The following is a 12,954-nucleotide window of genomic DNA, read 5'->3' as shown; positions in this document are numbered from 1 at the left end:
GTGTGTATATATTATATATTTTATATATTGATATGTTATTCATATATTTATATAAATATAATAATTATTTTTATAAGGGAAAAAACCCTCATTATTTACATTTCAATTTTGTAAAGAAAATTAAAACTTCTAAGAAAAACTGTTTTCTGTCAATGTGTGTATATATTATATATTTTATATATTGATATGTTATTCATATATTTATATAAATATAAGAATTATTTTTATAAGGGAAAAAACCCTCATTATTTACATTTCAATTTTGTAAAGAAAATTAAAACTTCTAAGAAAAACTGTTTTCTGTCAATCAAAATTAGCTTTTCTAGCCACAACAAAGCAGTCTTGAATAACAAGACTTGAATGTAATACACATTGTGTAAAAAAATTAGGAAAAAAAATCACTTCGAATGGTTTTCCCTCAAAAGAAAATTAGTAAATAGGGACAGATATACACATACATACTCATGACACAGAAGTCAGTGCTACCTAAACTTACCAAGCTTATTTGTCATAATACAGATGGAATATAGAAACTAGAATTCTAAATATATACTAGAAAGTTAGATTTTATAAATAGTTGAAAAAACAAAAGTTAGTCCACAGAAGAAAACAAGTCACCTTGCACATATTTGATACAGAGTCAAAAAATTCCACATTGTTTGCTGATGAAAAAGCTTTGTGTTTCTATATATGCCTATCAGTTACTTAGTGAGTTCATGCCTTTATGTGGAGCTGGAAAGATGTGAGAACACCCAATTTCTCCATCTTGCCCTACAGTTAGGGGCACTAACAAGGCAAGACTAAAAAAAGAAGATTTCACAAAGGATATAATAACAAACTGAAAAATTTTTAGACACCAAATTATATTTTTTTATATAGATAGCTTGTGGGATAATATGACTCTATCTAACTCTGTGTAACTGGAAAGCCAGAAGGAAAGAGAAGAGAGAGTTGAGGGGATGTAGGAAGAACAAAAAAACAACAAATGACTTCTCATTAGTTAAGTTAAAGATGCCTATTGTAAACTTTAGAGCAATTACAAAATAAGTAAAATAAAGGAGTATTCATAATAAGCCAGATGAGAATTTAAATTAAAATAATAAAAATATTCAATACAAGAGAAGTCAGATAAAGATGGGAAAAAAGGAACATAGATGGGACATATGGAAAACAATGAGCAACATGGAACATTTAAAAACATATCACTATTACAATAAATACAAATAAAATAAACACAGAAATTAAAATAGGCTTTCAGACTAGTTTTAAAAAAACAGAAAAACAAGACCAAATTATATGCTACATGCCTAGAATTTGAAACAGCCCAAATGTCCATCAACATGGTGAATACAGAAGCAAATTTGTTATTATCGTATAATGCAACACTACTCAGCAACAAAAATGACTAAGCTATTGATATAATTAACAACGTGGGTAGATATCAAAATATTGTGCTGAGCAAAATAAGACACAAAATACACACAAATGCTGGATGACTCTACTTTCATAAAGTAATAGAAGACCCACAACTACTCTACAGTGACAGAAATCAGATCTACACTTTCGTGGGGCTAGGCAGGGGTATGGGGCTGAATAAGGGAACCATGATAATTTTTTTTTTGGGGGGGGCTATAGAAATATTTTACTTCTTGATAGGGATGGTATTTAAACATCTGCATGCCTCTGAGATACATCGAGCTCCATATTTAAATTGGGAGAATCTATTGTATATTGTGTAAATGATAATAAAATAAAGAAAGAAAATTACAAATTAATAGAAATAGTATATCCAGAAATGCTCCAAAATTTAGAAATTAAACAACATACATTAAAGGCAGTGTTAAAAAGTGGTTGCCTAAATGTTTAAGAACATATATAGTTTAATTTGAAAGTATAAGTTTAACAATATAATAAAAATGTGAAGACTAATTAGTAATTTATTCCTCCACAAAAAATTACTGATATACACATATATATATATACATACATACACATACATACGTGAAATAAAATAATTACCAATTGAAGCTGAGCGCATTTGTCTCATGTGAGTTTCTATGACGGAAGGATCCCGAGAGCTGTAACTTCCTAACTCAGGATAAAAGCTGGAGCCAATGTCATCTGGAGGGTTGTGTCTCCCTTGTGGATAATTCTTGGCTATTCTAGAGTCCCAGTGCTCCAAGATTGGATGATTCCAATGTATGTATTTACCATCAAATTGTGGATTTCCATACCAACTATAATAAAATACATGTAAATAATAATTCAGAGGTGGAAGTTCTTCCAGGTTAAGTTCAGAGGCTTTTGAAGGTTTCATAGTGATTTCAACACTTTTTAGATTCTTGGTGTTTGTTTCACTGTTGATTCTGTCATTCTTTTGGAAATCAAATTTTTTCCCCAAATGAATAGTTCGTTGATGAAGTTCTGGAAGAAGGTCAAGTCCAAAAGGAGCTGCAAAAGTAGCTGTATTTGGTCGCAGCATTTTTAAACCCATCATCATAGAAAAAATAAAAAGAATAAAAAGTGACAAAATGATGCAAGTCCTTCTCCGAAACTTTGCCATGATGACATATTTTAAACTCCCAAATAGCAAATGTTTTGCTGCAATTTATTGAAAAAAGATAATTAGTAAGTGGTATCAACAATATTTTCCAATATATTCAAAATGAAAACCAAAATCTGTAAAGTTCATTACACTGAAAGTTAAGAAAGTGCATTCTGATATTATATCATCGAATATTGATGTCTGTAAAAGGATCTACATATGGCTAGACTAAATGGCAGTAATGATTTGGAAATATCACCATTTACATGCCAATTAAATTTAATCAGATAAATATTTTAGGAATTTTGTTTATGAAAATGAAATAGATTTTTCATCATTTGGATACATTATGTGTATAATGAATATAGAGAGGGAATATTCTATATAGATGGACTAAATTTTTCAAAACCTAAGTGTAAATTTTTAAAAATCATAGTTAATAAAAGGAAATACTTATGAGCATATTAAAAGCCTAGTCATTAAGTAGGTTTTCAAAAACTTTTTTTTTTTTTAACTAAAATAATGACTAAATTTTTCAAAACCTAAGTGTAAATTTTTAAAAATCATAGTTAATAAGAGGAAATACTTATGAGCATATTAAAAGCCTAGTCATTAAGTAGGTTTTCAAAAACTTTTTTTTTTTTTAACTAAAATAATTTCACAGGAAGGGAGTAATCACACACCTTAAATGACATTTTGAAATGGAATAGAATCAGACAAAAATGTTTAAATTACAGTAAAGAAAAAGAATAATCACAAATTAGATATTCCCAATTTTGAAAAAATTCATGAATTTATAACTGAAAATTTATTGAACAAAGGTTATAAACATTATCATTTCTAAAATGATATTGTATGTCTTTTTATGTTTTAATAAGTGTGTGTACACACATATTGTGTGTGCATATATGAGTACATTTGTATAGGTACATATACATCCTAAGAATAAAATATTTGTTTTTTTTATATACTAATTTCTTATTAGAAAGGTATTTGGTGGAAAGCTTACAATGACTGCTTTATATAATATGACTTTCTATGATACACCATGTTGTTATTCTACAGAATTACGTTAAAATAAACCAACCTTGATAGAAAAGACAGATAAGTAAAACCTCAAACCGCTACTTCTATTATGTGAATATGCAAGAAATACTATGATCAGGCATATTTCTTTTTGAGCTAAAATCACAGAGATTATTTCAAGGTCAACCCTACTTGTGAAATGCATTAAACCTAAAGTAATAATATAAAATACATGTCTAATTTAAAACATATAAATATTCGAAAAGAAAATTGCCAGCTTAAAAGCTCTGCTCCACCTCTTGCACCCCCTCTCAATCACCAGCCCTGCTCCTTCTTGCCCAAGGGCAAAGGCCTGTCTTTTGTGTTTACCATTATCTCACTTTTCTTTACAGTTTTCCCACTGCATAAGCATACCTAACCAATACTACTTTTATTTTGCTTGTTTCAAAACTTAATATTGCATTTCCAAAAGTTCATGGAAAGATTCCTATTATATTTAAATTCTATTTTTTCAAGTACATTTTGACGTACCCTCATATATATATATATATGTGCATATACTATGTATATGTATGTATGTAGCTGTATGTACATGTACATATATACATAGTATATATATATACATACTTCCCTGACACTTTTCCTGGTGTCCTAACTCTTCCTCATTCCTGTATTCTATCACATCGGTTCCCTTTTTTCTCTAATAAAAAGCTATGAAAATGGACTTTTAGCAAAGAAATTGTTGATGGGTCTTTGGATTTTGTTTTAATAATTACATTAATTCAATGGGTTGGTAAAAATCCTTTAATGTCAAATATTCTTTTTCCTCAACTTTGAAAATAAGATTATCAAAGTTAACATTTTCTCTTGTTCCCAAAAGTCTAATTTAGACACAAACACACAAAATAAAGCTTTTAATATTTTACTACGTTAATAGTATGGCTGCATGGATACACTGACCACATCAACAAGCTGGACTCATGATAGTATACTATGTAATCAACCGATAAAATAAGGCATAAGCTAAAATAAGTAGTAGACAGTCGACTTTAAGATGAGAAACAGCTGAATCCTTATTCTTCTCCAAGGAACAAACAAAATTTTATTTGCTTGGAATATCCAAAAAATCTAGGAAAAAAAGTAAAAGTTGTGTAACTCAGTTCAATTGAGCAAACATATTATATAAAAAACACATACTAGGTGTCACATGAAATAAACTGATTGGTAAGACATAGTTCTTGTTTTTGAGGAACTTGAGAGGAAGAGAAGAACAAAAGAACTATGAAACAGACAGAAATCAATTAACAAAATGACAGTATGAAGTCCTTCCCTATCAATAATTACTGAAAATATAAACAGACTAAACTCTCCAATCAAAAGGCGAAGAGTAGCTGAATGGATAAAAAAACAAGACCCAATTATAGGCCACCTACAATAGATTCACTTTAGATTTAAGGATAAACATCAGCTGAAAATGAAGGGATGGAAAATGATATTTCAAAAAATGGCAACCAAAAGAGAACAAGGGTGGCTATACTTCTAATAGACAAAATAAATTTTAACTCAAAAACTGTCACAATACACATGAAGAAGGTCATTACATAAGGATAATAGGTATCAATTCAACAAGACATAAATATAAATATATATGCACCCAACATCAGAGCACCTAAACATATAAAGCAAACACTGACAAATCTGAAAATAGAAATAGCAATAAAATAATCATAAGGACTTCGACATCCTGCTTTAGTAATAGAATTTATGAATTCATACCAATATTCCTAAAAATGTCAAAATAAATAAATGGAATAAAAAACACTTCCCTATATTTATTAATATGAAATAAATATAAAGGAGTAATGGATTTAGACCATCACTATCTGGCCAAAATACTATGGTCTGAATATGTCTCCTAAAATACATGTGTTGGAAACTTAATCCCCAGTGCAACAGGGAAGAGGGGTCTACTGGAAGGTGTTTAAGTCATGGAAGTCTGCCCTCATGAATGGATTAATGCCGCTATAAAAAGACCTTGTGGGAATGGGCTACCTCTCTTCTGCTCTTCTACCATGTGAAGATTCAGTGTTCCTACCCTCCAGAGGACCCAGCATCGAGAAACCATCTTGGAAGCAGAGAGCAGTACTCACCAGCCAAACTTACCAGTGCCATTATCTTGTATTTCCTAACCTCCAGAACTGTGAGAAATAAATCTCTGTTCTTTATAAATTACCCAGTCTCAGGCATTTTGTTTTAACAGCACAAAATGAAGTAAGACACAGAATAATACTTTTTCAGGCAATGTTTATAAATGGATACTAAATGAAAGAGTAAAAGTTTGATGAGAAACAAAAGATCTACATATTGGCAAAGTGTTTCTCCAGAAGATGTGTAACTAATTAAAAAGGGAAACATAATAACAGTGAAGAACCTACCAAACACCAATTTAAACAAGTGGTCAGTTAATTATGGATAAACAGATATGACTATTAGTCTCTAGGGAAGATGCACTAAAATGGATACAAAATCACTGCTGTGGTATTTATTCCTGTAAAAAATTAATCCAGATCTAATTATGAGGAAACATCAGATAATATATTAAAGAGAAGATACAAAAACATACATATTGATACACACACACAGATATATACATATACACACACATGTGTATATGAGCTAAAATCACAGAGCTAAAATCATATATAATGAGCACAGTGCAACATATAAGTGTGTGTGTGACAGTGTGTGTATAAGCAAATGTGGTATAATATTAACCAATATAATAATATAATTGGTGAATATGCAGAAAAAAATACATAGAAATTGTTGAATTGTTTGTACTATTTTTGCAACTTTTCTGTAAGTCTAAAATTATTTGAAAATTTAAAAAAAAAAGAATCCCACCAGCAAAGCACATCTTTTAAGGTGACACCTGCTTACTCCTGGGAAGGGCCAACTCATCCAGTCCTTCAAGGTCTGCACTGTACAACTCTAGGGAGTGAAATTTCCATGTGTGGAATGTGGTAGCCCTGTTGCACTATATACCCATTTTGGCCTGCCTCTATTATTTGTTGTCCTGAACTTTACAAGTTATTAAAGTAACAACAAATCCATCCCTTGCTTAAAGAAAGTGAGAATTCTGACAAGACATGAAGTAGGAAAAAAAATTGAATTAATATGATCTTAAACATGTATAATAGTCACGTCTAGGTGAGAAAACAGTGATATTTTCTTATTCTGGCTTCTAAATTTAGAACATAATACTTCATGAGAAAGAAAATTTTGGGGTAAGTATAAGAAAATAATTGATGGTAATGAAATGAAGAGTCACAAGGAATGGGAGAAATAACTAATGGATTTAGAAATTAATGAGACTGATTTTTGAGATGTTGACATGAGCTGAGTGGTGAAAGGCATGGAAGAGTCAAGATACATCATGGAAAGAATATTGATCTTGAAGTCTGAAGATGTAGGTTCAAATCAGCCATGCTGACTGAGTTGGGTGATCCTAGGTAAGTCACTTAGAGCATAATATCTGGTTTGTCTTCTGACAAAGTTGTTCTGTGAATCATGCAAAATAATGTTTGTAAAAGAAAATCTGAAAGAGCAATGTTTTAATCAAATAAGAAATACTAACTGAATAAGAATAAATAAAAAGTGAAGAAATATAGGAAACAATTCAAATTTTTATACTTGTTATATTCATTTTCCAGATCTACACATGAATACAAAACACAAAATATCCATTCACAGAAGCTGCCTTTTTTTTGCCCTTCTTGCTTGTAAATGTGATGTCTTAGGCAGGTCCCTCTCTCTTTGCTTTTTACATTACTTAATTTATTCACTTAAAGCACAAAATATCCATTCACAGAAGCTGCCTTTTTTTTGCCCTTCTTGCTTGTAAATGTGATGTTTTAGGCAGGTCCCTCTCTCTTTGCTTTTTACATTACTTAATTTATTCACTTAAAGTATTTATCATATCATTAAGATGACCCACTGGCTCAATATTTAGAGATGATTTACTGGCTCTGTACTAACCTCCATTCCACAATTAACAATAAGCCATCTCAAACTAGATTAAAGGCAGTAGAACATTGTGATTAAAATATAGGCTCTGCAGTTTGAATGCCTGAGTTCAAATTTCAGCTGTGCCATTTTCCAGTTATTTGACCTATAAAAGTGACCTGATTTCTCTATACTTTTTTTCCTCATCTATAAAATGAGTTATTACCTCACTCATAGGATTTTTTGTGAGTATGAAATTAGTTAATATTCTGAGTAAAACTCTCAGAATCACCTCTGACTTAATGTAACACAAAACAAATATGAGCAATTTATTATGATGATTAGGATATTAAAGATGGGTGTCTGGCAAGCAATTAAAAGCCAACATGTTTTATTCTCTCTCGATGCCTATTCTCTATATGGCCAACTTTTAAAATACCAGTCATCTTTCCAGTCAAAGCTGGAATACTGCCTCCTCTTCTTGATACCTTTCCTAATGATTCCAGAGTGAAAAGTACTCACTCTCTCATATATTCTATTGTTACAGTATTTTCAACTTATTAAATTGCATTTTTTACATTATATATTACATTATACTATTTAACATGTTTTTGATCCCTTACTAGATTGCTCCTTATTGTCCAGAAATAGAGTCTTTATTTTTACACTCTAGTAGAGTACAACATATCTTATACATAGTCAATGATCACCAAGTGTTCAGCTTAAACAACTGAATTTCTGGCCCTTTTGTTTTTGACACTGGTATATATTTAGGCAGTATGTATATAAACAGATTCTGACTATATACACACTTGATATGTTTACAGTTTCTATTGAACCTATTATGTAGGAAGTGTCTTACATACATACAAATCCAGTAATTTAAAAAATCCATTTTAATAAAAATTATCATCTTCAAATTGCAAAACCATGTTGGAGATACTTAAAATGTCTGATGATCCTGCAGGAAATATAGGAAGTGTCTTACATACATACAAATCCAGTAATTTAAAAAATCCATTTTAATAAAAATTAACATCTTCAAATTGCAAAACCATGTTGGAGATACTTAAAATGTCTGATGATCCTGCAGGAAATAGGCAGGGACTACTTATTTAGCTTGAATAAAGGAAAGAAGTTTCAGAAGTCACCTGAGAGAAAAAAAATTACAAGTTAATTGCAGATCTATAGGTTCCCAAAGTGGGAACCTACTCAAAGTATTGGCTACTGAAAATCTGTTTTCTCTTCAAGGGGCAGTTTACATTATTCAGAAGCTATACTGTTGTTTCTATTTCTGAGTTTTGTGTTTTTAATCTTTTGATATGATAGTTGACTTTCAGATCTAGTGAGGTCTAATCAAAAATTATTAGACATATCCAGCTAGATAAGAGACCCAAGAGATCCAGAAGCAGTGTGATATTATTATTTCAAAAAGTATTTGCTGTTATCATGTAACTCAGAGAAACTGAAAAGATTTCACCTTTTAGTTATTATTACCATTTTAGTTACACGAACTTCTGGTGCTTTTCCTTTTTCTGATATTGTTTTTATTTTATTTATTTATTTTTTCTAATTTTATTCTGTTTGAAACCACTGGAGATAAATTTAATTAACACTAGAAGACACATCTGGAACTTTCAAAATCAGTTTCTGTACCAAGGCCCAGGTCATTTTTATTGTAAACACTTGTACACTTTGGTTAACAGAAATTCAGGTAGGCAAAACCGGATCCTTCCATTTTAACCTTCACAGCAACCTACGAAGTAGAATTTCTTAACCATTTTATAGATGATTAAAGTGAGCAGTTGGTAACTTTTTCAACGTCCCTGGGCTAGCAAATGGCTAAGGAAACTGTAAGAAGTTAAGCAACTACCAAGGATCAGAGCAAGTGTGGCTCTAGGACTGAAGCTCTTGCCTCTATGCCATTCTGCCTTCTTACAAGGTATTACACAAAGCAAGTTTAGAGACTATAACACAGTCATTTTTGTGATATGGATGAAAGTTGCTGACATGTGTTCACGTTTTCATTTAAAGATTAAGGACTTAGAAAACAACGATTAACTGTTACCGACTCCATAAACTATAGACCAAAGTTAATTTGAAGACAGTTAATTTTATTTTCCGAACATACACTCACTATTCATCACATGACTGACAGCAGCAGCTCTGTAAATGTTTTATGCTCAGAGCCTGAAAATCCACAAAACTCACAGTACTCCGCAGTTTTTTTTTCAGGGTTTACACATAGCTCAATTGAATGGAGTCATATATTGTCATTAAAGTCATTTACAACCACCGTGACTTAATATCACCAATATCTAGACTGTATTTTGTATTTTTTCTTTCCAACTACTGCCTAAGCACGTGAACGTGAATAACCCACTCCAGTCCCATTTACTTTTCTTAAGTTCATATAGTTAACACTATCCTCCCTTGCTTCGTTTTTTAAAGCATTTCCACATTTTCCTCTAACACTTATCCGTAGGGTCTTGCAACAATAAAGTGAAACAAACTTGTTCAAGTTCCTGTACTCTTCAGTTGCTTCCCCGGAAAAAGAAAAACAAACAAACAAAAAAATACTAGTCTTTTATAGCTGTACGCTGAGACTTAGCAAAGGATAACGGTCCTCGATGACAGTGCCAAATAGAAAACAGGTGAATGGTAAACTCATCTCGCCATCCTGCTCGCTTCTCCAGACGCCCGAAGGCGCCCAGAGACAGGCGACAGCGACATTCCTGCCGCTCCCGGAGCCCGGCAGGCCCCGATCCTTCCACTCTCCCAGTCGGCTCAAGGCCGAGACGCCGTTTGGGGATACAAGAACAGGGCGCTGAAAAGTCTTCCGTCTGTCCCGCAATGTCCCACTTGAGGGGCAGAAAAGGGAAACCGAGGAGACAGAAGGTTCCGCTCCAAAGAGGCTGAGACGAGGCCAGTGGGGTCACGATAAAGCAGGCTAAAAGGCAATCAAACTATCCAAGACAATAACGAGGTGAGAGTGACAGGGTGGAACCAATGGGGGGCCGGGGGCTCGCGGCTCCGCGCATCCCGCTGCAGGCCCCGGGGGTTAAAGGGCGCCGGCAGGGAAGCGGCGAGCAGATTGGCTCGTGGGCGGACGCGCAGGCGCCCGCTGTAGACCTTGGGCGCGCCGCAGCCCTGTCTGCGGATTCTTAGGGCTACTCACCAAGGCCTGCGAATCGGCCGCCGGTAGGGAGAGAGTCGGCCGGCAGAGGAGTTGCAACGGGGAGTGGGGAGAAAACCTGCGGCCGCCTCGCCGCTACTCCAGCCAGTCCCGCCTCCCAAAAGGCGCGCGCGGGGCGTTCCGGGCCCCCAGGGGCGGAGCCAGTGGGAAGGGGCGGGGCTCTAGTTCCGCGCAGGTCCAGTAGTGTACAGACGGGAGGGGCCGGGTGAGAGGAGGGAGAGCATTTCTTGACAGCTAGGACAAGTGGAGAAAAGGGCGGAGTGGGGTCAGGCTGGACTCCCTTCCTCACCCTTCTTAGAAACTGTCTTCTAAGGCTCAGCTGGGAAGCTCTAACAGTTTTGTTTTGTTTCGTTTCGTTTTATGATGAGAGGCCTTCAAAAGTTCCTTTTAACTCGCGTATACTGGTTGTTTTCAAACTTTTTAAGTTGAGGAATCATTTTTTTTTTTTTTAATAAATGGAACTTGACTTGGAAATATTTAACTCGCGTATACTGGTTGTTTTCAAACTTTTTAAGTTGAGGAATCATTTTTTTTTTTTTAATAAATGGAACTTGACTTGGAAATATAAGGTGGACAAAGATGACCCTTTTAATTTGCAAACGTATAAAATCACATTTACACTGAAATTCTTAATAGAAACAATTAAGAATAAGGCAGGTGTGAAGAGTAAGAACTGTTAATAAGATTACAGTTTGAAGGTTTCCATCCTACATCAGCCTCAGAAGTCAAGAGAATTCTATATTTTGTTTTTGTTACATAGTAACAGGGAAATCCTGACTCACAGGCTAGAACTTCCTGATGTGAGCATTTTGTAACTCTCCTTAAAATTTCATAGGACTTTTAAAACGAATTTTAATTGTGAAATATACATATATGAATATATCCCATATGTGCACATTCTAAAGAAAAATAATAAACAATACCCAGGTACTCGCTACAGAGCTTAAGAAATAGAAAAATATCAGTATTTTTGAAGCCTTCCAGAAAGGCCTCTCCAAAAGCATCTCCTTCCTTCCCATCAGCATTATGCCGGAATTTATATTATTCATTACCNGTAAATAATATTTATTTATATAGTTTAAATATTCTCTTGTCAGTTATAAGAGGGTACTTCAAAAAGCTGGTGAAAAAATAGAATTAAAAGTTAATACTAATCTTTCTATGAACTTTTGGAAGTACCCTAGTATGTGTTGCAAATATCTTCTCTTAGTTTGTAAATTGTCTTTTCAGTTTTTATGGTGTATTTGATGATCAAAAGCTTTATATTTTGTGTACTGCTTGTTGAATTTAGCAATATTTTACATTATAATTTTATGCTTTTTGCTTTCTTGCTTACAATATTATTCCCAACTTGGAATCATAAACCATTTTCTTTTACTTTCTTTTAAAACTTTTAAAGTTTAATTATGAAATATTTTAGATACAGAGATGGACAAACACTAACATAATGAGCACCCATACAGTCAACTCTATGTATTCAAACATTTTGCAAGCCCCTCTATTTTATTATTATTTTCTAAAAGTGCCTTAGTTATTCTTGGCTCTTCACTCTTTCACATAAATTTCAGGATAGCTTTTCAGCCAGTTTTTGATCCGATTTGAGAATTGAATTTATAGATTATTTTAGGAAATGTCTTTTTATCCATGATCATGGTATATTTACCCTTTTATTCAGGTCTTTTATGTTCTGTAATACTTTGTAATTTCATTTATTAAATTTTTAAACATTATTTTATTATCTAGGCTTCTGGATTCTATTGCTAAAATTAAAGATATATTTCTTTAAATTACATTTTTCTAATGGATTATTAATGTTGTATAAAAAGGGCATCAATTTTTATATATTGGTCTTATCTCCAGAAGCTTTGCTAAATTTTTGTTTGTTTGCTTTATTTCTTTGTTACATCTCTGGATGTTCTATATAGGTAATCATAGCATTTGTAATTAAGAATATTTTCTCCTTTCTTTTTCTCTTCTTAAACCATTTATTCGTTTTTCTCTTATTTATTAGCAGGAACTCTAGTATGATGTTAACTAGAAGTAGTGTTAGCATTTTTCTCATTTCTCACTTTACTCCAATGCTGCTGAAGTTTATCACGAAGTACAATGTTTACTGTGGGTTTTCGGTAGATACTTTGTCAAGATTATTAAATGTTCTATTTCCAGCTGAATTTTTTTTTTT

The 12,954-nt window shown here is 32.9% G+C and overlaps 1 protein-coding gene across 1 annotated transcript in view; it reads right to left on the bottom strand.

The window, feature by feature from the left end:
- MANEA (mannosidase, endo-alpha) overlaps positions 1-10,835 on the bottom strand; it is a 32,221-nt gene extending 21,386 nt beyond the window's left edge. Inside the window, exons 1-2 of the mRNA XM_008589850.1 lie at positions 10,755-10,835; positions 2,020-2,601 (exon numbers count right to left, since the gene is read on the bottom strand). Of these exons, the coding sequence (XP_008588072.1) occupies positions 2,020-2,563 (544 nt within the window). The 5' untranslated portion in view covers positions 2,564-2,601; positions 10,755-10,835. The remainder of the gene's footprint in view (positions 1-2,019; positions 2,602-10,754) is intronic.
- Between the last annotated feature and the right edge of the window lie 2,119 nt (positions 10,836-12,954).

Source organism: Galeopterus variegatus, unplaced genomic scaffold, assembly GCF_000696425.1.
Source record: "Galeopterus variegatus unplaced genomic scaffold, G_variegatus-3.0.2 Scaffold5694, whole genome shotgun sequence".
NCBI classification, from domain to species: domain Eukaryota; kingdom Metazoa; phylum Chordata; class Mammalia; order Dermoptera; family Cynocephalidae; genus Galeopterus; species Galeopterus variegatus.
Note: the sequence above shows the minus strand (reverse complement) of the source record. Positions and strands in the feature narration are given on the sequence as shown.